This window comes from Parasteatoda tepidariorum, chromosome X1, assembly GCF_043381705.1.
Source record: "Parasteatoda tepidariorum isolate YZ-2023 chromosome X1, CAS_Ptep_4.0, whole genome shotgun sequence".
Classification (NCBI taxonomy): domain Eukaryota; kingdom Metazoa; phylum Arthropoda; class Arachnida; order Araneae; family Theridiidae; genus Parasteatoda; species Parasteatoda tepidariorum.
In genome coordinates this window covers 80,745,510-80,772,405 of record NC_092214.1, presented here as the reverse complement: position 1 = coordinate 80,772,405, position 26,896 = coordinate 80,745,510, and the positions used below count along the sequence as shown (strand labels likewise).

General features: G+C 28.3%; 1 protein-coding gene and 1 long non-coding RNA gene across 4 annotated transcripts in view; one reads left to right on the top strand and one right to left on the bottom strand.

Annotated features, from left to right (window-relative positions):
* Positions 1-333: 333 nt before the first annotated feature.
* On the top strand, positions 334-2,567 carry LOC107450155 (uncharacterized). Its single transcript, XR_001584870.3, has 3 exons — positions 334-529; positions 1,489-1,639; positions 2,404-2,567. It is a non-coding gene; the product is annotated as an uncharacterized lncRNA (long non-coding RNA).
* Positions 2,568-8,270: 5,703 nt separating this feature from the next.
* Positions 8,271-26,896, bottom strand: part of LOC107450156 (NF-X1-type zinc finger protein NFXL1) — an 80,894-nt gene continuing 62,268 nt past the window's right edge. For all 3 annotated transcript variants that reach the window (XM_016065894.3, XM_071187555.1, XM_016065893.3), the window contains exons 12-16: positions 22,459-22,618; positions 20,083-20,193; positions 16,587-16,715; positions 13,312-13,542; positions 8,271-9,556 (exon numbers count right to left, since the gene is read on the bottom strand). In XM_016065894.3, coding sequence (XP_015921380.2) covers positions 9,137-9,556; positions 13,312-13,542; positions 16,587-16,715; positions 20,083-20,193; positions 22,459-22,618 — 1,051 coding nt within the window. In that variant the 3' untranslated portion in view covers positions 8,271-9,136. The remainder of the gene's footprint in view (positions 9,557-13,311; positions 13,543-16,586; positions 16,716-20,082; positions 20,194-22,458; positions 22,619-26,896) is intronic.

Genomic DNA, 26,896 nt, shown 5'->3' with positions numbered 1-26,896 from the left:
ACTAACAGTAAAGAAAATGTAATAGAAATTTTGTATTCAGGAGACAAAAACGAAACAAAGTGATTCTCATGTTTAAATGCTTTAATATTGCATTCAGTCATTACTCAATTCATAACTACACTTCTTTGTAAAGTCCCTTATTAATTTTGAAATAAACTTGCTTTATAACTCATCACAATTTGTTGGATTTTTTTGAGGGGAACAAAATAAGAACAACTTTTTATTTATTCTAAATAAAGTAACTTTTAAAAAGTATTTTTTTAAATTTATGTATATACAATTTCTATTGAAAGTTATGAGTTGAAAATATTTTTGTTTTTATTATAAGTCATTTTGGTGAATGAGAGTGAGACTACAGTCTCTAAAGTGGATAAAATAAATATCATTCTTCATGGAAAGAAGAAACTGATCACGATGGTCTCTTACTTTCCAAAATCCTTTTTTAATGTAGAGCAACTTGCTGGCATGTCGTGTATGGGGACAAGAGACTCAAAACCTCTACCTTAGCAGCATCGGGATTGCCTGACTAGTAAGCATGAATACATTTAAAAAAAAATTTCTTCCTTTGTTTATTTTTATAAAATTTATACCTTAAAATAAATTAACTTATCTCTTTTCCTATATAATTGCACTTAGCCTTAAAAATAATATTAAAGGAAGTCACTCTGAAAAAGTTGAAATATAATTAAAATAAGAAAAGGAATTTCACCGAATTCAATGATTTTTTTTTATTTTTAGATTTAAGATTTTAAAAAGATATTGACAAACATGTGTAATCTTTTCTCCATCTCGGATGTTTAGTGAAGTTATTTATAAAATGATTTATTTGCTGTGTCTTAGCTTGGCTTAGTTGAGTATCTTAAAAGTATTTGTATGTGTATCACCTATTAAATAATATTTGAAGTTAGTTAGCAAAAAGGCAACTATAGGTGAAGAAAAACTGGCATCAATTTAAAAAATTGGCATTCAAAATTCAAACTTTTTTGTCCGTTTAGTCCACTAAGGCGAAATATTAAATCTTATTCTAGATCAACATGATGCCGTTTAATATTTAGGATTGATTTTCAATTTATTTTTAATAAGACTCGTGAAGACTCGTAAAAAGACTAAAAGAACATGAAGACTTTTCGCATAAACAGTGTGTTCGAATAAAATCGTTTATATCTTTAATCCACAAACGTCATTGTATAAAACAAATTTACTGAGACAGCTATTCTAAAAAATAATTTTATTATTTCAATTAAATATTAAAATCATTTTGGTGGACCTATAATTAATCTGCTTACATTGTAGTTAAAAAGTTTAAAAGTATTGACTCTCGACTTTTGTAGTCAACATTAGTCACTTATCAAAGTTATATAAATATATATTTCAATTTCCTCCAATTTCTTAAAAAAAATCTCATCTAAAAATTTCCAAATGAAACTTGCTATGAAACTATTATATGACTCGATTTTACTCAACTTGAACAGCATACAACTTTTATAGAGCTGCTTCGTAAATGGCATCCAGAATTTCAAGGTTTAAATCAGGCTGTCAATAATACGTGCTCTGCAGCTAGGAGGAAGTGGAGACAAGTAATTGGAGAGCCTTCATCCTGGGAGTAACTATAAATATACACCAAAAAGAAAAAAGACAAGTAAATTATTCTCCTTTGATTCAATGAAATCTTCTCGCCTAAAAAATTACTGATAATACTAGTTTGCATGATCTTTGATGTTTGAAAACATTATTTTATAGCATTATTTTAAATCATTATCTCAGGCAAGTAAACATATAAACTTAAAGTTGGTTTTATTTCGATTAGGCATGAAAAACACAAAAAAGTGATGTCCTATATTCTTTTATTAAAAGATGGTTGATTCTTGATCACATTAAATAAAAGGCTGAAAATGACTTTTTGTTCTTAAAAACCATACATGATAGACAATTATTTTCGGAATCAGCATTGAAAATTGGTTTTAGTACAATTTCTAATTGAACTAAAAGTTTAAACAAGCAGGCCAGTGTAATTGAATTTATTCAAAATTTATTGAGAAAAAAATTTAAAAATTCATAATGAAAAATGGTCGGTTGAATTATTGGAAAATTAAGAATTTCAATAAGCGCGTTATTTCTACAGCAGTTTTTATATTTTTTAAATTATCTTTTTTAGTGATATATTTAAACAGTCAAAATAAAGAATTGAAATATACTGGCAGGAGAGTTTTGCAAGTCATTATTATTATTTTTATTCATCTGCTGTTACTCAAGAAACCATTTATTTAGTTAAAATTGAATAGAAATAATAATAAAATGTGACTTATGCAACAAAATAAGCTCTAAAATATTATTCTAATCTTTTAAAATTTGTCGTTATCAACGTAAATGTGACTCTCTCTAATTCAAATTTTTTATTTATAGGTTCAACTTGCAGAAGAAGCAGAGTAATTGTCTAAAATTTTGATTTCTTGAACGAAAAATTAACTTTTTTTTTATATATGTAAGCTGGCTAAATTATTTAAATTTGCTGTTATTTCGCTTTTGAAAAAAATTAGCACCTTTAACATCTATCCTATATAAATGAGTTCCCACATTTTTTTGTAACAAATGTGTCCTCTTTTCACGATAATTTAATTGAACTTATTAAAATTACAGAAATACTACATATTTGAAATGTTCTCTTAAGGTTTACGAGTCAGCATACTTAATATTATTCAACTCTACATGTTAATTCAAGATTAATAAATTTTATGGACTATTTAATTACAAATTAGCACAAGGTTCACAAACTATAACTTAAAGGCTTTAAGTAAAATTTCCTATTCTGAATTGTGTGAAAAAGAATAAATTCTAATGGGTTGTATTTCAAAATTAAAGGAAGATAGAGTCTTCTCATTACATTTTACTTTTCTTCACACTAAACATGGAAATCAGTCGAAAATTCTTTCGAAAGAAAGACTCTGCTGTATTCCGCCTATGTGCTTAGAAAATAGTTTCTTAGCATTAGGATTAGCAGCGAAAATCAAGACAGACCGTAGAAAGTTATTAAGTAATTACTACCTAATGTGTAACATTGAAAACTCCAGATTGATAAATACCTCTACAAGTGAAAAGATATATATTTTAGGTTAAAAATTAGCAGTCTAAGGTGAAATATTTTAATTATATTTAATTACCTGCACCAGCATAAAAAAATATAACCTGAAGTGAAAAATGTCATATTTTAGTTTGATTAAAAAAATTTCCTTTACAAGCATAAAAACCTATACTTGAGGTTGAAAATAACACACCTCACGTTAGTAAAAAATCACCTTTCCAACTACCAAAAATTACACCTGAGGTAGATTTAAAATAACCTGAAGTATTAAATGACACACCTCAGGTTGAAAAATATATACTACCTCTACAAGCATAAAATTAGATACCTGAGGTTGAAAAATAATTTCCTGAAGTCGAACAAAATACACCTGAGGTTGATTTATAATAACCTGAAGTGTAAAATGACACACCATATTAGTTTAATTATTATTATATTAGTTCATATTAGTTTAATTCATGTTAGTATTCCCCACAGGAGGAAAATGATTAATTTTCGTGCAACTCTGAAATTTGTAATTTTCCATATTCGTTTTAATCAACTACTCATAACGAAAAGATCTGATTATAATCTCTCGCTCTCTTCCTTCGTAATCATTTAAAAATTTGAACATTTTCTTGTAAAATAATTGATCAATACAGTAAATGTAGAAAAAAAAACATGCATACTTTTGTGTTAAAAAATACTATGTAGATTCTCAATAAATGAATGCCTGTTTCAGAAATAATGTTAAAAGGAGATAAAAGAGAAATGCGTTTAGTTATTATAAGTGAATTCAAGAAAATTTTATTATAGACCTGTTTTATATGTCTTTTCTTTAAAACAGTCCAATTCTTAGAAATATTCTACTTCTAAGGTCTGAGAAAGATTCAGCAAGTTATTTGTTTCCGTCATGCATAAGTAATTCTTATAGCTCGATAGTTAACTAGAGCAGTTGGTAGAAGTTGTCATAAGTAATTTGTAATTGGAAACAAAGTTTTAATTTTTTATGGAATATTTACAACATCAGATAATTTTTCTTCTTTAGCACACTGAATATAAAAAAAACTTCTGTTTAAAACACTGTGATCGGTTCAGAAAAAAAATTTCACCAATAGTAAAGAGCCACAGCACGTCGCCAGAACTGAAACTTTATGGTGCTCTGGACAAAATATTTTGCGGGTCCTTTAAATAATCTCGTTATGGGGGAGTCATAGTAAGATTAGATTTTCGTCTAAATATGAAAAAATCAGTTAACAATTTTTTTTTATTTATTTCTAAGAAGGAACAACTTTTTCATAAATAAATTCAATACTATCCTTTAATTTTTTATCAATGCTGTATCAGGTGAGGAAATTTTAAAAGTGTTTATGAACCACGTTGAAAAATTAATCCAAAAATGCACTGTATATAATACATTGTCCTTGAATTCTTTAAAGTTTCCTTGATGAAAGGTGGCATAAGTTTTATTACAAATTTTTCAATTATGTTTTATTCTTCTAAAATATTTTGCAAAATACTTATACAGTGTAACCCCGCTATAGTGAACCTTCAAGGGACCGAAATTTTGGTTCACTATAACCGGAATTCACTATATCCGTTCCGCAAAGAAGTTTAATTAATGTTTCTGAACTCCTTCCTTTTATTATACATTATTTAAATAAATNTTTCAAAATTATTACAAAAAAATGAAGAAAAAAATCAGTCGAAGACAGAAAAAAGTTCATTATATCCAACTTCATCACATTTTTGGTTCACTATATCCACAAAAAATAACATTATACGGGTATAGCAAGGCACGGGACCGAACATTTCGTTCACTATATCCAGGAGTTCATTATAAGCCGTGTTCACTATAGCGGGGTTTGACTGTATATGTCTAAAAAGGATAAGGCATAACTTCGCCATGTTTTCTTTTTTTTGCTGCTTTAATCACTTCGATTTTCACCTTAGAGTTCAAAATAAAATTTTAAAAAAAATATTACAAGACCAATTTTTTGGAAAGGAATGCTGTATTTTTAAAATTTTTTTTTGGTCTTCTTTATTTAATTTCCTAACATTTCCCTGATTTTTATTATTTTTTTTCAGATACATAAAATTCCCAGTTCTTTTTGGCCACAATGATTACAATTTTTCATAATTTCTACAGTTCCCCCATTTATTTTATGTTATGGCGTTATTGTCATTTATTACTACAGATTTTCACATAGCCTTTAAAATCTGAGTGTTTCAATATCACATTATAGCCTACCGCTAATTTCGAGCCACGCATTTGAATGATCACTTGTAGTCCTGCTCGATTGGCGACGATTCTACCTTGACGCCACCGTGTCGATCGCTTTTTCGGCAGCTATTGCAACAATATATACTACAGTAGATAGTATTTTTCTTAAAAAAATCTCTATGTTTGAATATGTCATCATAACGTAATGTACCAGGAATTTTAAATCACGCACTCGATTAGCGACGATTCCACCGTAACATCATGTGGCTTTGTCGATCGCTTTTTTGGCAACTGCTGCTACAGATTAACAGGTCCCGCGTAAGACATGGGTCCTAATAGATCACCCAAGTCAAGCATCAGTCAGTGAACGAGTGGGTGACCACTTTGATCAGACTATAAAGGGACCAAGTGTGTGTGGTATTGGGCCTCGTTAAACTGTTCTACCATTAAGTGCTAGACTTTGAGAGCAGGTCAAGCTACTAAAGCGGGGAAGCCATCCCCTCTGCAGAGGATCAAAATTGCGATGTCACGTCTACGGACAGGGTGCGTAGCCAAATTATTCAACAAAAAATAAGCAAGCACCTTTTAAGCACTCAAAAAATAGTTTAAGTACTTGCACTTTTTAAAAACGCTACGCACCCTGTATGGATTATCCTCGACCATCAACAACAGCCCAAAGTGCAGCTCTATAACTACATATTAACAGATGTCTCTCCAAAATCTCGATATTTTAATGTGCTATTAAAATGTACCGCGAATTTCGAATATCTCATTTGAATAATAACATGCAATGCACTCGAATAGCGACAATAACACTGTTCACAATGTGATTTTGACGATCGCTTTTCTTGGCAAATATTGTTACAAATTTCCAGTTTTTTTTTTTTTAAATTCTCAGCGTTTTAAGACAGTTTAACGTATCGCGAAATGTCGAATCCTGCAATTAAATAATCCCTTTTTTAAAGCATTCGACTATAGACGATTCCACAATGAATTTTGCGAACAGCTTTCTCAGCAGTTATTACTTCAGATTTTCAAATAATTTTTAAAATCTCTGTTTCATTCCGATATTATTTTGTCCGACAAATTATACATCTTATTTCGCGATTCTATAATTTAGACTTCTTGGAAATCTATTCCCTTTAGAAGCCATGCTTAAATTATAATCTAATATCGCAGTTATAGATCTAATAAGCTTAAGAATTAAAGCTAATAAGCTTTATAATCAGAACTACTACTGATTATAACTTAACATCATCAACTACTTCCGATTATAACTTGAGCATATTAGAATAGTTATCTAATATGCTTAAGTTATAATCATAAAAAGTTGATGATGATGTGAAAGTGTAATATTTTTAATACAGAAAATAAATCTGATAAAAAAAAATTCTAAATTTTGAAATCAAATTTTTGTAAAAAAAATTATTTTAATATCATATCATGGTACTTTTCATTTGCCAGTGACGCATTTGTCAAGTTTGTCTACCCCTTAGGATGGCCCTGCATACAGCAAATTTTCCAGTATAAAGACTTGCAGACAAAGACAGATTTAACAAGTCAAATATTTTTTTACTTGGCGATAATTTTTTTTACCCTCTCACCTTCTGGAGCTACTTCAGTGTTGTACTGGACTGCAAGACGCCTTATATCTGAGAAGACGATGGCGGGGGTAATTTAAAAAAAAATATATATATATTTAGATTTTCTACATTAGAATTTGTTAAAATGTCTCAAATCTGCAAAAATATTTTTAAAATTAATGATATTTGATTATTATTGTTTGAATATATATCAACATTTATTCCAAGTTCTAGAAATCATCCATATTTCCAAAATCCATATTTTTTTCTTACATGCCAATTGTTCATTTAATTGTATGTGTATCAGTAATGCTAAAATCTTCAGCTTTTAAAGTTTCTGTCAGTAATTTGACTTTTACCATAGAAATTTTTTTTAACATAATATGGATTTTAAGATCAAATGCCACAATTTTTCTTTGTAAAAAATAAATTAGGAAATATTTTTTCAAATTCGGGTATAATGTCACTTGTTCGATTCTAGAGAACTTACAAAAATCTAGAGAACTTAATAAAAATTTCATAAAGTAACAAACTTGCTTTTACAAATTTGAATTGAGCTGACCGCCAGGCTAATCATAGATTTTTTAATAACTGCCGTAAAAATGCTTATAAATGAAGCTGATGTGTGTCAGCATAGTTGGGAACTGAGCTTTTCAAAGAATGGTTACTTAAATATCATTATCATGAAGAACATCGCTATTTCAAAAGGACCATAAAAACAAAAAAAAACTGCCGAGAAAACAGTTGAAAAACAGTGTGGATGAACAATGAAATAGTCTCGAATAAAGAGCGTCAAAAAGTAATAACTTAAATTAGAAATTCAGGTATTGCAAAAATGTCACATTAATAGAGATTTGAAAAATCATGTAGAAATCACCCAAAAAGATTAACAATTGCCGAAAAATGACAGATTATTTAAATTCAAACTTAGAATATTGCAATAACATTGTATTAGCAACATTGGAATTTGGAAAACCATATAAAAAGGATCACAAAAACGAAAAATAACTTCCGAGAAAACAATCAGAAAACAACATGTATTAATAATTGAATAACGTGGACTAATAATGTAATATAGAATCAAATATAAAGCAAAAGTGAATGAATAGTTTCAACTTGAGTGAATAATATCAACTAAAAACTCATGTGTGGTAATAATACAGTTTTCAAGATATAAGAATTTGAAAAACCTCTTGGAAAGGAGCTAAAAATCAAAAACAAGACCTATAGAGGTGACTAGCAATTTTTGCTACTGCATACTTCTCCAACTAGCTTTTGATTTTTTAACTAACAATTTTCTGCTAGTCCACGAAATCGCGCCCTTCTCATAGTATATACTTTATAACTTATGAAGAACTACTAAGTTGCATACAAAATTTTTGGTTGGTTAATAAATTAAAAAGAATTTACTACAAAAATATTTTATTACCAAACTATACATAACTTATATTATTACTTATTTAAATAAAAATATTTGAAGAAACATTTTAAATTTGGTCTGCAGAAAGTCCACAGTGATTTAAACACACACAGCGATGAAACCTTAAAAACAAAGTTTTGAAATAAATATAAGATTACCTTTTTGTCTATGAGAAAATTTTATAATTGAATCAAAACAAATAAGTTAAATTATAATTATATTCCATTGGAACATAAAACAAATTAAGTCAGAGGAAAGATATTTAAAGGAGAAAAAAATTCAACCTATACAGTAAAAATGAGAATGTTACATATAGGGGTATAAAGCATTCCAAATTAATATTTCACTAAGAAAAAATCAACTAACAAACAGAATTAAATGCTAAATTTTCAAAGCACAATTAAAGCAGAATTACAAAAATTAACATGAGAGATATAACTGAAAGACTACTTCCGCGATTATTAATAAACTAACCAGTAATTAATAAAAATACTTTGTGGTTTCAATCAACAAACTACTTTTCATACCTTTAATTTCGTCATGATGAATGATTAACCCTAATATTGATTCATGCAACATATATTTTTCTCAAAACATTGATTTGTGACTCTTAGCATGTATAAATATATTTTTGACAATGACCTAAAAAACATATATTAAGAGTTGAGTTACATAATATTGCCAAGTTAAAGTTCATTTTCGAAAATTCTTACACATTTACATAGTCTTGGGACGAACTGTTTATAAATCTTTTCACTAAATTCTAAATGGCTTATAATATTCATTCATTGATAAATTGAAAAATCTTTTAGATATATATAAATAAATTAGAAAGCATTTCAATTTTGAAATCAAAAGTTTACACAGTAATAAATTATAATTCCAAGAAAAATTGTAAGAAATGCAAATGCTCCCAGCTGACGTAATGAATATTCTTTACGAGTTTTAAAAGTTTCTGTTTGTTTCTTTCTTCTCTTCTTTTTTCCATCTGTTTTTCTTAGAAATTCTTTGAGTTCATTTTCTTGTTGTCGTTTTCTTTCTGCATCAATTTCACTTGCTTTTTTCATCTCTGATTCTTTTATTAAATTTTGATATTCAAAGCATTCTTGGTCACAAATTATTTTTGATTCATTATTTATGAGAGAAGAGCAAATAACTTCTTTCTTTATTCGTTTACATGGACATCGAAGTGAGACTTTTTTCTTACAGTTCTCTCTGCTTGCACATTCACCAGCATGACAGGATAAAATGCAACGATGGCTACATGACATCTAACAAAAAAAAATATAGTCAATTAAAATACATTCATGAGGCTAGAGATTAAAAAAATTATATAGGAGTTTTATAAATGAGTCACACACTTTGTGCATCTTTTACAAAACACATTTATTTATAGATATATATAACCACTATCCATTCAACTCAGTGAAATTAGTGATTATTTTTTAATTCCAAATGTTAGTCGGAGGGACAGGACAACCTGGTTGGTAGGGCACTGGGACCATGTCCAAGAGGCCATGAGTTCGATCCCCACCGGCCAAAGATAAAAAAAGGTATAGAAAATGGTGACTGATGCACGTTGAATCTGTCGAGTCACAAAGTCCTCAATGTTCCCATAACAAATCATACCTCTGGGGGTACAGATTCAGGAGTTTCCTTGTCTTCAGGATTGGTTCAAAGTTTACATGACTACGGAGTTGAACATTAGTAGTTGTAAACCCAAAATTAGGTCGGCTGTTCAACGACGGTTATAATTATAATAAAAAATGCTAGTTGGAAGGGTAGTATTTAAAAGATATTCTATTTAGAATATCTATATTCTAGATATTCTATATTTTTTTGGCTCAAAACATTAAGCAGTGACTAAAATGTTTTTTTTTAATTATCTTTGTCTAAAATACATGTGGTTAGAACTGACAGGATTTTGAGAACAGTGAATATAAGATCTTTCTTGATAATAGGAGTGGCTATAGGTAAAGTGTCAAGACCATTGTGTTCTAACCTAAAGAGGTTGCTAATACCTAGAGATTCACAAGGTGTTGGAAAGAGATTTGCACAAATAATATTGTAATGTAAGAATCATAACTGTTTAAAAATTACAAAGTAAAAAGTTTACACACATGCATTCACTTCAATTTCTTAATAAATTTAAAAAAAAGTGGAATTTTCTTGTCTTTGATTTGCATTGCTCCATATTCAATATTCTTGAGCTATAAAAGCTAGCATTCTAACCTGCATTAAAATTGTTAATACAAGGTGCTAAATATCACCTTTTTTAGTGTGCATGGAACATTTTATGCTATGCTAAAAGTTATTAACCTTTGGAACAATGTCTGCTGATAAATGAGTGTTAATATTTAAACATTGAATTTATATTTAACAGAATTGGATGGCTTGGGCAATTAATTTTATACTAATTTTCTTTAAGATAACATCTTAATTTCGTAAATGTTTGTACTAAGATATTTTATAATTATGTTTTCACTTCTTTTATAAATTACTGTGGAGCATAAAAAAGTGAGCTCAACAAAACTTTATTTTCTTATCTGTTTCTGTTGATAACACAAGGATGCAAAAACTTTTGGAATTTTAAAAAGGAAGGGAGAGAAAAATTAACATATTTAGCCCACATTTTAGAGGTCAAAATGAAAAGGGTGTGAGTAAGAAAAGAAAATTGTAATCCATGCTGTGTTACATATGCAGTTTGTTTCTCTTTTCATTATATTCACATTATACAGTATCTAAACTAATTTATTTAAAAACTAGAAGTAGAGCATTTCTTACCTTTTTACAAGTATAAAATTTATATAAATACTATTGAAAAATGTAAAGTACAGTGCACAAAAAAATCCAGAAAAAATGGTACCAATAGTTTGGGTTTGGAAAGAGGTAGAAAATTTGGATCCCTTAATATTAATTTTACTTTATGCATAGCTCAAGAGTTTAAGTGAAATGAATTTTTTTTTGCACAGAGATATAAAATTTGTTGAGCCAAAAATAATTCTATGCAAAAAATAATTTGTAATTATTTTTATTTAATAATAGTCAAAAAATTTTGCTAGGTATACAAATTTTTAAATCAAAAAACAAAATTTGAATGTAATCAGTCAAATAGTTCCTAAGAAATGGAATTGTACAAAATAGTATATTTAAAAAATCATTAATTAAAATTAAATTTCTCGGGAATTATTTGATCTCTTAGGTACAAATGTTGCATTTTGTCTTATTCGTTAAAATAATGTAAAAATTTATCAATTTAAAATTATTGTGACAATTATTAAAAAAAATATAACAAATAATAAATAAGTTAAACTCAGTGGTGCAACAGCCCATAGAGAGGCAAGGCCTTTGTGCCAATTTTCAGTTTTCTTGACCTTAGGCACTGGGGTGCAGGAGCAGATGTTTCGGTTGGGTGGTCAACCGAACGCAGAACCCCCAGTGTTTCATCCCCAAACATGTTTGGTACTCCATTTTATCAACCAACTGAAGGGATGAAAGGCTGAGTCAACCTTTACCGGTCCTAGGATCGAACCCAAGACCTGTAGAGTGCGAAGCGCTACCACTCAGCCCCCCTGCTTCAAATAAAAATAATTATTAAAAATTATTTTTTGAGTGGAATTATCTTTGGCTAAACAAATTACATAATTGCATGCAAAAGATTTTTAATTTGCTTAAAAAGTTCTCGAGATATAGCGAAATACACAAAAGTATAATCAACATAAAGGAGTTCAAACTTTTGACCACTTTACTAACCAACAATTTGGAGCACATTTTCAAAATTGTTCCTGCCCCCCATAATTTGAGGGTCACATATCTAAATCCACTGTTTTTTCAGAGAAAGTATGCTTTGGGGTCTGATATTTTAACTTGAAATATTGTCTGAGCTAATTAATTAGCATATTGAATGTACATGGATATAAAGCTTAGTGGGCAGCGATAGCTAACAGTGGCTTCAGTTTTTGACATTCACACATTATCCACAAAAAGTAGTGAACAAAGTTTAAGAATTTATCACAATGAGAATTCAAAACTCTCAAAATTTAGTTTCTTCAGTTTTGTATATCCAGAAATTATTTTTAAAGGGACAAACAACTATGTACCAAAGACTATTAATTTTGCAGTTGATACATGAAAATTAGTCCTTTGTGTGAAGATGATTAATTTTTAAGTTGTATTAAAAAACTTTGAAGCTTAGAGGCGAATATTTTTCTGTAATATATCTTAGAAAATTAAACAAATATCTCTGTTGAAAATTACTTTTTTTCTACAGCGAAAGTTTTGATTGGAAGATTAAATAACATTAAAATTATTTCCTATAAAATGAAATGTTCAGTTTTTTTTTAAAAAAAACAAGTTTTTGCCATTATCTGAACTTCTCAGATGTTTATCTTTTAAATTTTAAACATTTTTGGAAGAAAGTTGCAATTAAGTTAGAATTTATGCGCAATCAGTTCACTTTTTCCATGTGCCTGTTTCAATAACACATTAATTTCAACCATAAAACATAACAAGTTGCCATGTTTAGACACAATGCTATTTGTAATGCATATTATTTAACTTTTAATTAAATGTCATTAATTTATAGTTTTAGACATTTCACAACTAAAAATTTTGTAACATTACTTAAATAAATGAAAAAATTTCTTAACTATTGTTACATTTTTTTCCAATTCAAACGAATTGATTTTGATCAATCTATCACTGAATTTTATTACTCTATGTTGGTATAGAACAATAACATTTTCATGGCCTTATACATTTTTGTTGTCTATGCATTTAAGGCAAAGAAGCACTTCTTGTTTTCCAGTGGCGCCATCTATAGCCGAGCATTAGTCTTCTGCCACACACATATGTCACAACTCATTTATAGGGCAGACCCATTCATCCATTCTTTCACCCACACATTGTAATTTTGACTTGAACCAGATAATGATCAATCTCCAATTCAGTACTCCCATAGGTATCATGGCCTAAACATTATATATACATTTACAAACAGTGAATACCTTATAATAAATTTCTTTACCTGCTTAGGACAACGGTTTAAGCAACTTAGCATACTGATGCATTCATTTTCATTTTTTGAACTCCATTCATCACATAAAACATAAAGCTGAGTCATCTGACAATGGCATTTCATTTTTATGCGTTGGTTACAAGGTTTGCATTGACCTGGATGGCAAGGGAGTAAACATGGATGAATGCACTTTCTTGGCTTCTGGCAGATTTCAGAGCAACTCTCACAATTATCACTTTCCTACAAGAAATAAGAAATTGTTTCATACTATTAGGGTAACATTTTAATTACATTCAATACATTCTGTTTTATAATAACCAATTTTATGCTACATGAAAAGTCACTTTTCTACATTGTTTTCATAGATATTTGACATTGAAGGTGAACAGCTTACTAACACCTTCCTCAAATAAAAATATTGAGAGTGATAACAGCCATTTGTTTACAACTTTTTGTGAGTTTTTATCAGTCTGAAAGTGCTGACTTTTCATAGTCAATCGTTACATGCTAAAGCAAATTGTAGTCTGGCATACAATAAACATAAGCAGTGGAATGCACTTTCTTGGCTTCTGGCAGATTTCAGAGCAACTCTCACAATTATCACAAATTGTAGTCTGGCATACAATGTAGTCTGGCTAAAGCAAATTGTAGTCTGGCATACAATAAACATAAGCAGTGGAAAACTGTCTTAAGCAGTACAATTCTTGAATTTTAGGAAATTCATCAAAAAACAGGGATTGAATAAAGCATCTTTTCCTTCTAATTTGATTGCTAACTTGTCTTATCAAAACAACATTAAAAGCAGACAAAAGCCAGTTATATTTTGCACACTTGTTCTAGCCTAAGCAAATGCTTATAGTACTTCACTATAAATCTGAGTATATATATATTACAGATTGAATCTCACAATCTATGGATTCTACAAACGTCTTAAATCTTTGAAGTGATTAAAAGAAACTGAAAACATAAAATAAATAATTTATAACCAAGAGAGAGGAAAGACAAGGGCAAGGAAAACTACTCTGCATGCTCGGATAGCTCCCAGAAAACAGAATTTAAGGGGATGTTAGATCTTATCCTTAGTAAAGTATAAATATGTAGACATTTTATGCATAAAAAGTGCATGTCTATCGGCAGGTTTCATTCTCTGAATATTTTTCTTTAAAAAGATATTAGAATGATCTATAAAATTAGTGATCAAAAAAGTTAATGTGAACTAGAATTTTAAAATAAAGTTTGTATGAAATATTTTAAAATTATGTAGCATGGTAATAAAATAGATTTTAATGCTTGTGAACTTGAAACTTTAAAGCTTCTTGCTCAAATACATAAATTTAGTGCAAAATTATGTCAATCCATGATAAAGCTAATATAGAAATTGATTTCAATTATTGCTTGTTCACAGCAACTCATTATGAGAGAAATTTGTTTTTATCAATGCACATAAAGTTTGTTTATCTTTGATGCACATATATTTAGTATTAAGCAGGCATACATGTTTATACTAGCTTGTATACTTTGGATATTTTTAAAAATATTTTATATTCTATAAAATATTTTTCGAAGCAAGCTTTGCTTTCAACTTTTATAAGGTGGATTTCGTGTTTGAAGAAGTATATCCACATCATGGACTTTAGTCTTTTCTAAGTTATAAGTTTTCAACTACATATCATGAAACAGTGTTGTCAGAATTACCTTGTTTGGAAGAGGTTGTTGGGAGTTCGGTAGTTGAACCAGAAATGGAAATGACTTCTAAATATTACTTTAAAGGGTAAATGTTGACTTATTATTCACTGAAAAATGTCTCTCATTGGTTGAAATTAGCTCAAAATTTGTTTAACAATTAATTGCAAGTTCAACTGAATTGGAATAATTTTAAGTTATAAAATAATAACAAAAGAATTGGTTACAAAAATTATAGCATATTCATGCCAAATATAGAATTGTTATAAAAAAAACAATAGTGTTGGGTATACATTAAATCTTTTTTTCAATTTTAGAAATGTAAGTTTTGAATTTAGTAGAATTTTTTTGTTCAACTTGATTTTGTAAACTGTCAGAGTACAATAATTTCATTTGTAAAGCTGGATTGAAAAAAGTGCTATATTGTATTTTTTTGTAAAGCAAGTTAGGGCATTCACTTGAATAGTTTGTACAAAGTTAATGCTTCTTTATAGAAGTTTTGTTACTAAAGATGTACTTGTAAAAAATTATTGGTTAAATTTTTTCCACACCCTGTAAATAGTTCAGCGAGCTTGAGAACAACAAATTCATTAAGTGGTAAAGCTGAAGGTGTGATCTAATTTTTTCTAAAATACGGGAATCTATTCACAATAAATTAACTCTCAACATCTGATGCCTTCCAGAATTTACTTCCAAGCTTATCAGGTTTGTTGGGCAGATATTATGTAAATCTGTATCTTGCTTTTGTTGCAAATAACTGTTTATCAACAGTAATATTTGCACAAGGTATGTAGCTGTTTTGGTTTTTTCTATAAATGTATTCCATACTTCAAACATGAGAACAAATTTTTAAGTCTGCTAATGTTCTACTCAGTTCACTTCTATCAAAGTGAATAAATCGCATAATTTCTGTAAAACAATTTCTGCTTGCTGTTAGTGAAAAGAATGCAGGGCTCCATTTCTTATTCTATAAATATGAAATGTTCTAAAATCTTGTTTTAGAAGCACCATGTGCATATAATATTGCGTTAAAAACACATAAATCTGATGCAGTTAGACTACATTCAGATCTTAAACCTCGACGTGCTTCTGATTCTGTGCACATTTTCACACAATTCAAAATAAACTGGTCAAGTTTTCAACAAAAATGCATTCCTATCTTTATCCTTCAGAAAATTGTGCATAAAGTATACTGTTGATCCTGATATTTCTCTTTAAATAGTATGAAATGAGGATCTTCCAGTTCCAAAACCATGTTAAATCTTTTGCTAAACAGTTCAATCAATTGAAGTTTCAATATTCTGTTCATTCTCTTCATATTTGTCTTTGGAACTAGATAAGAATGTAATTTTTGTCCCCTGCCTATTTATTTCCAAAATGTCTTCTTTAATATCCATGTTGAATGACTAACAGTCAGTATCCAATAGATCACATATATCACCTTGTGCCATGTGTTACCTTGCATTAAAAGTTGTCATTTGACCACCCTGTTAGTTTTATTGTTAAATAAAATGAAGTCATTATTTAAAAATAGCAAATAAAAATACATAAACAATGCTTGGGTAAAAAAGAATATGGCAAACAAAATAAATTAAAGTTACTTCAAAGTTAGTCCTATCTTTCACATCATGGCATTCAAGTTTACAACGATGATTTCCACAAGTCAAAGCCCGGTCACAAAGTTTTCCACATGACACTGACTTAGCATTATAGCAAGGAATAAAAGTATTCTAAAAACAAACACAAAATAAGTTTAATAATATAATTTTAGAAAAACACATTGCAACTTCTTTTAATCAAGCAGAAATGTTAAAGCAAGATATCAGAATATGTTTTGCTTTTATTGGACAAAAGTAGAGGAAAACCTCTATTTTTGTCCTAATAAAAACATTCAGTTTTAACACGTTGCTCATAAGATTTTATGTACACTCTGAATAGTACTGACCTGTTATTTTTTTCTTCCAAAAACGGGTTAGTTTTTTCATTGATGTTTTTATTTTAAATTGGTAACTGACTTATATGCTTTTAAAAAGATAAAATTTTCTTAAAACTTTTTATTTATAAATTAGAATATGAAACTTTTTAAATTAAAACTTTAAACTCAACTCATTCATGCCACACAATGATAATTATGCTATTGAAACTCAATTATACTATTGAAACAAACAATATTTCAGGTGAATACATTCAGGGGTTGTGATCTTTTTTTTCTTTTTTTTTTTTGGTGATTTTACAAAAAATTAAAATCAGCACAATATTCCTAGATAAATTTTAATACTCACACTAGTTTTAAAGAATTGATAATCAAAATAATAAATAAATAATCAACACGAAGAAAAATATGAGCAAATGTTACAAATACTTAAGTTTTTAAATAAAATTTATCAAAAACTATCTTTCAGAATATTTATATCACTTTAAAGAATAGTTTATTAATGCCATTCTTTAATTATAATTCAATTGAAAAACTATTTATGCTCTATTTTGGTTTGTTACAAATGATGTCAGAACTATTTATAATTCTGTATTTTCGTAATAGTGAGTTCTGACAATCATATTTTTATGTTCATGTTTATTGAATTTACTTGTTTAAACCTATAATTAATCAACTCTTAATTTATTCCAGATATTTGCCAAAATAAGGCACATTTAAAATCACAAATGCACTTCTGCATGCAGTTGGGCAAAAATTTTCTTAAATCAAAAAAAAAAAAAAAAAAAAAAAAAAAAAAAAAAAAAAAAGATGGATGGATGGCAAATTTAGGTAGTACTAGCCTTATTGTTTATATGTATATTTTTTTTTAAACCTAAAACAATAAGTTGTATTATATTATGTAGTTTTTCACCCAATTATCATTCATTATAATAAAACTTATTATATTGAAAACCAACTTTAAAGTCACAGAGATTCACTTAAAATCGAATCCATGCTTGCTAGTAAGGTTACTTTCATAAATAACCGCACTTTTTAAATATTATAAGCTTCAGCATATACAAAATGGAACTCCAAGTTAGGTAAGAGTATAGTGTATACATATTGGGAAAATGTATACAGTAACAAAAGTATTGGTCATGAATGTAAGAATTATAAACAACTTATTGAATCCAGTGTGAAGTTGGAAGGCGAAGAACAAACCACAAAAAAGTGCCTGCTCGGTTAAAATGAAGAATAAAATAAAAATGGACAATAAAAGCCGAATAATCTTAATTATTGAAACCTTAACAACAAATGCTTGAATAAAAAACTAAAGCAGACACTTCACACAAATAATGGAGTGAATCACAGATCTGTTGAAAGATTTTAGGCTTTTCACTAACCTCTGTAGCTCTGAAGTAAATTCAAAAGTTATTTTCTCTGGTAACTTGAAATTCTCCAAAATGCCACTTTTTAAGACGTCCTTGTGAAAAACTTTATGGATCAAGTTTGAGAATGAGCTCTAGGTGACAGAAAGAAAGACCCTGCATAGCAAATTCATGTGCTTAGAAAGGCAAAGACCAGATAATTTCACCAAGCTAGCACCCAATTATTGCTCATGCTTTGCATTCTGACTTAATATTGCATAGTGAACATAGTTTGGTTTGACAAGTTTTATCATCCCTTACAGTTGTGACCATTAGTTTTGCTATGCCCTGTATATGCAATACAGTGTGATGCAAAATTATACTCACCCAATCAATTTCTGATAAATTTCATTTTCTATGTTATCTTTATCAAAACTATTAACTGCTTTTTAGAAAAAGTATTCAATGAGAAAAAGTATTCAATGAGATAATTTAAAAATAAAACTATTCAATGTAAATTGGATAAGTCATGAAATAAATAGTTATTTTAAAACTAATTGACACAAAATACACACCTTTCAAGAAAATTTTTTTTTAAATTCACAATTTTCAACAAAACATATTAATAGTAACATGATCCACTATTTTGATTAATAACTCAAAATACTTTATTTGAGATACTATTAAAAAGTTACTTTAAGGTTTTTATATCTATTTCATTAAAAGAATTTTGTACTGCTAGTAGCAAATCATTTTTATTATTGCATTGACGACTGTTCACAAAATTCTTTTTTACTACCCCTCTAAGGTTCACCATTGGATTTAAGTCTAGGGAGCAAGCTAGTCAAGCCATAACTTCAATTTTAATTTGATTGAGCCAGCTACTTGTGCTTGCATTATAGTGTATATATGCATTGTCTTGTTGAAAACCAAGTTTACATTTTTTATACTTCCTCAAAAACAGAATGAGCCTGTCCTGTAGAATTATTTGATAGACCTTGCTATCCAAAATATGTAAAGCAAATGTTTAACTGCAGCCTGCCCAGATCATGAAGCATCTTCCTAAAAAAAAATTTTTTTAAAGATATTTTTTCCCCTGTTCGCAAATTCTTCCAATTATATGAATACTCCTCTGGACCATCTAATTTAAAACTTTTTATACCTATTTACTTTTTATTAACTATTTTACCTATGGTGACATACATTATTTTGAGAATGTTTTCACTGCAACAAAAAGTGATTTTGAAATCAGGGGTCAGCTTACATTCTTAATTTTCTCTAGACAAAAATTTAATCTTGTAACTTCAGGATGTTTCAGACTTAAAGCACTCTTTGTTTTCGAAAGCACAATGCCAAAATTTTGCACAATTAAACAAAGAAATGCATGTTTTGAAACAGACTTCTTTAGCATATATCAACTTCTTTGACATTTTTCGAATAATTTTTCTTCCTTCCTGAAGAAAAAGTTTGCTATGACACCCTGTACAGTTATTCAAGTCATAATTGCACTGTTTATTCCAAAGACCACCACAACTGAATGAGTTATAATTTTATTAATTTATTAATGTACTTCTATCTTTACCCATGCTCTGGAAGGCAATCACTTGATACACATATACATACGTAGGTATATATACATATTACATAAATATATATGTATATGCATCTACACATATAGCTCTACCTTTTTTTACGAGGACTATTTTATTGACACTTAATGTAAAATCAAGAATATTTGATAATTCAACACACTCATCACATACGTACAACATACATGCACAAAAGAATGAAAATAAACAGAATCTAATTAGTTACTTCATGGCCACCTAAGCACTTCACTTGAACTGGTATTAGGCAAGATGGACAAGGTTTGGAAACTAATTCAAATCTAAAAGCATTTTGTAAATCCCAAGGCCCTTCCATTTTCTGTAATATAAATCAAATTATATTTAATTAAGAAAATGATGAGGATGTCATCACTTATATATTTAATGAAAGAAAATAGCTAAAAATGGAGAAAACATGAAACAAATTTAAGTTACTACATACAGCATTATGTAGAGTATTTTAAATTTATTTAGACAAACTTTATTTTATTGAATTTGCTAGTTAAATTTCCTGCATGCAGTATGGTAGTAAGCAAAATTATTTCCTTTTCTTTTTGGCAACAAATTTTAATATGAAAATTGCATAAATTTGAGTATTGAAAATCTTGTTCATCTATATTATTTTACTTTCTTAAAAATTGTCGTGCCTTAATAAAAAGAAAAGCTTATCAAAATTGGCATTGATGAAGGTAAAGAAAAAAAAACTATGATAGCTGTCCAGAAATATGATTAAATACAAAAATGACTGAAACTTTGAAGTGGTAAAAAACAAGAGTGTTCATAAAGTGAGAACATGGTGCAGCTTAAAACTGAAAGGTTTGGTAACAATAATTTAAAATTTAATTCACATAAGAAATTTTAGAGTTATTTTATAATGCTGTCTACTGACATTAAGTAACATAAATTTTTGAAAACATTTTCTGAAAATTATCTTAAAAATAACTTTTATTAACTGACTTATTTGGGACATTTATGGAGTCAACTGAGTCAATATTTTTTCATTAATTGTTTCCAGGTGTAAAAAAATAAAAGTAAGAAAATAAAGCTAATTACTAGCTAATATCTTTAACAAATGGCAGCATTACAAAAGTTGCAATTCTCTAAGTAAAAGAGTTCTAATTAGAAAAATATTCTAATGTTTGATGCATGTTCAAACATAATAAAAAATATGTAACTATTTTAACAGAAAAACAGATTAAGTTAGTACCTTAAATTTATTTATTCATTTTTAAAGTATTTCTTTGCTCTTTTACACATGAAATAGTGATCAGTCTTAATTGCATAACAAGTGCACTGCTGATAGGTTTCCCATTAATTCATTATTTAAGATAATGATGTGAAGGAATATTTTGAAGAATGAATTAATAACATAAGTATGCGTAGAATCAAAAAGTAACTGTAGTTTACATTATTGTTCACATCCCAACTTTTTGAAAGGTACCAAAATAAAATAATTTTTAAATCTTAATTCCTACTTTTTTTTATAATTTTTAATTAATAAAAGCTGAAATTCTAAATCTTTCATAATACTGCACTGACTGAAAGAAATGCTATGCCATATTATTTTTATAAGATCCTAAATATTTAACTAACTTGAGATTTACGGCTAATAAAATTTGGGATAGATGGGTATTAAATATTTAGTCTAAGTCAATGCTTTCTGAATCTTTATGATATTAACAATTTATGTGGTAGAATGTTTTGTAGACTTCTGTAGCACATACTTATTATCAAGGAATTATTTTACCGAAAAAATATAAAAAGTTGCAAAAATTATGTATTTCAATTAAAAAAATTCAAACTAAGTTGTATAATATAACAAATTTTTAAATTAACTATACAGCAATTATTAAATTCAAATGGTATTTGAAGCATTTAAAAATTATTTATAGTTTGATAATTAAGAGAACAGTGAAGCACATTCTACTATGATTATTTCTTTTATTTTTGTGACTATGACTAGAGATCACCTCAATACATGCCTTATTTTTTCTTAACACTTTTTCTTTTCGTATGTTACTGACAGACACTTTGATAATTGCTTTTATTGTTATTCATTACATTAAGCTGTCCATCAACTTATGATTGAATGCATGGAGAGGGATATAAGTTGAAAATTAAAATCATCAAAATTCCTTTTCTTCAGAACAGAAGAAAAACTTTTTTAGATTTTCGTAGTATTTTAATTTAAAACACCTGCAGGGTGATCAAGAAAGGCTCATTAATATCATATTGTATTTCAACTCAAATGCTGTGAAATAAAGTAAAAAATCATCTGGAAAATGTTTTTTTATAAAAGTAGATAACTATAATTTTTAAAACATATATTTCATTTTATTCTCTCTTTTTACTTTATCTTACAAATCTGCATAAAGTCAAGATGAATAATAGGTTCTCAATTTTATAATTAAATATATCTATAAAGGAGGACAATATTTGATATGCTGCTGCAAATAATGTACTGAAAATTACACTACTTTTGAAAATGATTTTCATGAAAAATTATCAACAAATGCCAATTTTAATGTATATGATAAACAATTGCATATTCAATTTTAAAAAAAATTTATTATTTAAATTTTACCTCTTTTGTATCAACTTTTGTAATGACAGCAGAATGACATTTAGCAGGACATGTATGACCACACTCTAAAACTTGACAGCAAGGTAAACGACAGGGAGGGCATTTTCCATAATGACATTTATGTGTATGTCGTTTAGAATGGTGGCAATCTGGAGGTAACCTAACATAATACATAGTTTGTTAATTTGTTTAATGTATGAAATAAATTATTTAAAAAAGGTGAGATTAATCAAAAAAAAAATAACAGAGTATGTATATAAAGTTAAACTTTTCTTAAAAACGTAAATCTCTTCTTAAAAAAATTAAATCACGATACAAAATAAATGTTTTCTAAATGTTTACATAATAAAAAGCAGAGTTGTTAGGGTTTCTGACTGGTTCAGTCAAAGTTAACTGTTTGTAAACGTTTTGAGTTAATGTTAAACATTTTGTTAATATGTACTGCTATGTCAAATACCAACCCCTAAAATTCTTAAATATTACATTTTTGTAATCTTATAAGTTTTTAAAAATTACATTACTAATAAATTTTTTAATAATTATAACTAATAAATTTATAAAGTAATAGAGTAAAACAGTATATTTTTCTAAGAAATATGAAGTCTTTAAATCAATTTTATTATTAATGAAAACATGCATACATATTTTTAAAAAATAGTAATAAAAAAATTGTAAACTATTAATGAGAATGAAAATTTGAATAGCTTTTATTATTATAAAGGGCATACAACTGATTTAGCTTTAATTTTAATAAAATATTTGTATTATAACTAAAGTTTCCCAAGACAGAATTTTTTCAGGCTAGCATCTGTGACAAAGCTACACTAAAATCCCTTTGCAAGATATTTATAATAGTAATAAATATATATGTAACCAATTTAAAATAACATGAGCACTTGGTGCTTATAAAGAAAAAGTCCCTTTAAAACAGAGTAAACTGTTTATTAACTTTTTTTTCTTGTATAACTTAATGTCTTAATTTTAATAGGAAGTAATCTTTTTCATTGAAAAATAAAGAAAACGACTCATCTTTCAATAATCAGTAATAAGGAGAACTAAAATAAATATAAGAAAAAAATTATGCATGCAGAGGCAGAAATGCAAACATTAACACAAGAGAAATTTACCTACTACTCACAAACACATACTTTAAAGGTAAAACCTTTAAGGTATGCTGATTTCTTAACCTTTATATCAAAATTCTGATAATTATTTTCAAATTTAAATTCCAGACATAGCTGTTACAAGTAGGATACAATTTACATGAAATTTCAAATTTTTCCAAAACATTGTTAATTTGTTGGAAATGTGTTGAAGTTTCAGAACTTTTGTTTAATAAAATTTGCCAAGTTGATCTAATTGCTTTATTATGCAGTAATTATCAGTTATGTTACATGTCAAATGCTTTACATTTAAATATAAGATGCTAAGTGTTATAGATTGATGTTTTATTCTTATTTTCTCAAAAAAAATGAGATCTGTTAGATGAGTGAAATTTATGCAGTTTTAGCTTTAAAAACTTGTACTAATTTATTGGACCCCTGTAACTTTTGTTCAGGAGGAGGACACTATGTTAAAACAAATATTTAAACTAATGTAAAAATTTATATATACATATAGTTATAAAGAGTGCCCCAAAATTAATGCAAGATTTGAATTCGCCGCCACTTTTGCAGTAAATTGTTGGAAACCCCGAAAAAAGAACAATTTGACAGCTGAGAGTTTAGAGTTAGTAAAAAAGGAGCGTTCAAGACGGTGCCACATGCCATACAGACAGTGAAACAATTCAATTACTGGAGGAGATATTTCTTGGTCATGTACTCTCTCGTTTCGGTGATCAGAATTGGTTTTCTAGATCATATGATTTAACACCATTAGATTTCTTCTTAAGGAGTTATTTGAAGTCAAAGGTCTTTGTCAACAAGCCCACAACCACCTGTGCATTACAAGAAATTAAAAGCTGCGTCAATAAAATTCAGCCACAATTATGCAGAAAAATTATGACAAAAGAGATTGTATGTGCCAGCAAGGCCTTGGAGGACATTTGCCGGATGTGTTATTCTATAACTAACTCTGTCCTATGTACTTTGTGACTCAATGAAAAAATCACAATCTAAAGACTAAAAACTGTGTTTTCTATTGAATTCAAACCTTATTAACTTTGGGACGCCCTTTATTTATTTATATATATATATATATATATATTAATATNTATATATATATATATATATGTAACATCTAAAATAAAAGCTTAATAGAATTAAATGGATTTTAAAATTGAACCTAAAAGGAATTATATTTTAATTGTAGACTAGCCCTTCTAACAGATGAGAACTTTAAATAATCTCTTTCACATAATTAACTAAACATAAATTGAACAGCAATGTAATCTTTATTTATAAAATGAGTCCATACTGCGCAGTAAAATATCTTAATGAAGCCGAATTCCCATTAAAATCAATAAATATTTTGAGATATTAATTCATCCTCATCCGGTCGTATGATGTTACAGCGTCAATTCTAACAAAGAAGTCTGGATATTATAGAGCACATGACATGAAAGAATAACTGTATGTTACTTGGAAAAAAACGAGCCCTTGTCTTTTGGAAATGGCCTAGTAAATTTGTGTCCAGGAGCTCTGCTCCATGTATATAATTTGTAAAAAGCTTTTCAACTTTTTTCCTCAATAAGAGCCTAGAAAAATTATTATGTTGTCATCCTTATAAAAAAGTATATTGAATTACAACTGAAAATATTATAGACTGCAATATTATGATAAAATGAACGACTCGACTCAAAAGTACTGTACAAATACACAGAGAGAAATCATTACAGGAAGAAGGCAAGACAGGAAAGACAGCAAGGATTTTCAGCCGGGAAACCTATGAATTAGAATAGAAGGAATTTTTGCCGGGAAACATATAAACGTGGATTTATAAATTATTGCAAGGATTTTTGCTTTGAACAAATGAACTGGAATTAAGAAATTCAATTTTAAAAGATTGATGAACTCCTGTTATTGTCCCCTTCTCTGGTTGGAACGGAAAGTCTGATGCATGGAAATCTGTTTCCTATTCTTGCACCCCTGAAGTCCGATGGAGATCCGATAGTGAACTTCGCCGCCTCTCGAAAGCGAAAGGAAGGAGAGATGTCCTTACTTCCGCCCTGTGTGCTCGCCGAAGTGATGACCTTCGCCACCCCTGCCTGGACTGTTTTTGCTGCGCCCTAGGAAAAGGACTAACTTTCTTGCAGGAGAAAAATATTGAAGATTCGAGGATGAAGACAAATGGGTGTTTATTGTTAGGTGTTTTTTTTTATTTTGCGCTCGCGTTTTAAACCTTGAACAGATGAAGATTGGTAAGTTTTGAAAATAATTTTGTTGATGATAGTTATAAATAGAAATTATGTTTTATTATAGAGTGTGTTGGTATTTTAAAAATGTAATACTTTGATTTTTCTTTCCAATTGATTTTGATTTCTCTTATTGCAAAAATAAGTATCTTATTTTCAAGTTATTGATAATTAATATTGCGAAAAATGTCGTATCTTGGGAAACTACTTAAATCGGAACTGGTGAATTTAGTGAAAGAATTGGATTTAGAATTAAAGGAAAATAACACAGTTACAGTGAGAGGAAATAAAATTTTAACGCAAGAAAATTATGACGAATCTATAACTAAAGAAATAGTTAATAGAATTTTAGAAGAAAAATGGGAAAAATCAGAATTACAACTTTTAAGAGAAAAGGTTTTAAGTCTAGAAAATAATAACAAAGATATATCCTATTTAGGTAAATTAGTAAAAGCTAATTTAATTGTTTTGGCAGATGAGTTAAGAATATTAAGAAGTGATACCGAACCAGTTTCCGAAATCAGAAAGAAAAAAAAACATCAGATGAGAATTACAATGAGAGGTTAACCAAAGAAATTGTAAATCGTATGTTAGAAGAAAAGAAAGAAATTCAAGAACTAAAAACTTTAAAAACTAAAAATGAAAAACTTGAACTCTATAAATTAAGTTTTCAAAGTAATGATAAGGAAAAATGTTCAAGTGTAAATTCATCTAATGTAAACATTTCTTTAATGAAATTGTCACAACCATTTGACCCCCATAAGGATGAGATATTTGTGTATTTAAAAAATTTTGAAACTGAGACCAAATTACCATATATTCCAGCGCATAACGCGCACCCGTAAATTCCAATGTTATTTTTTGCATTAAAAGTGCGCGTTATACGCCGGAATATACGGTAGCTAATATTCACAAAACTGAATATGTTATTTATTTATTGAATCTGTTACCCCATGATATTGTTAACCAACTTACACAGGAATGGGGTGAATTGGCTCGTGATTATTCACAGATTAAAACCTTATTATTAAAAAGGTATAAACTTAATCCAGAGCAATTAAGATTTAAATTTTTTTCAACTCATAA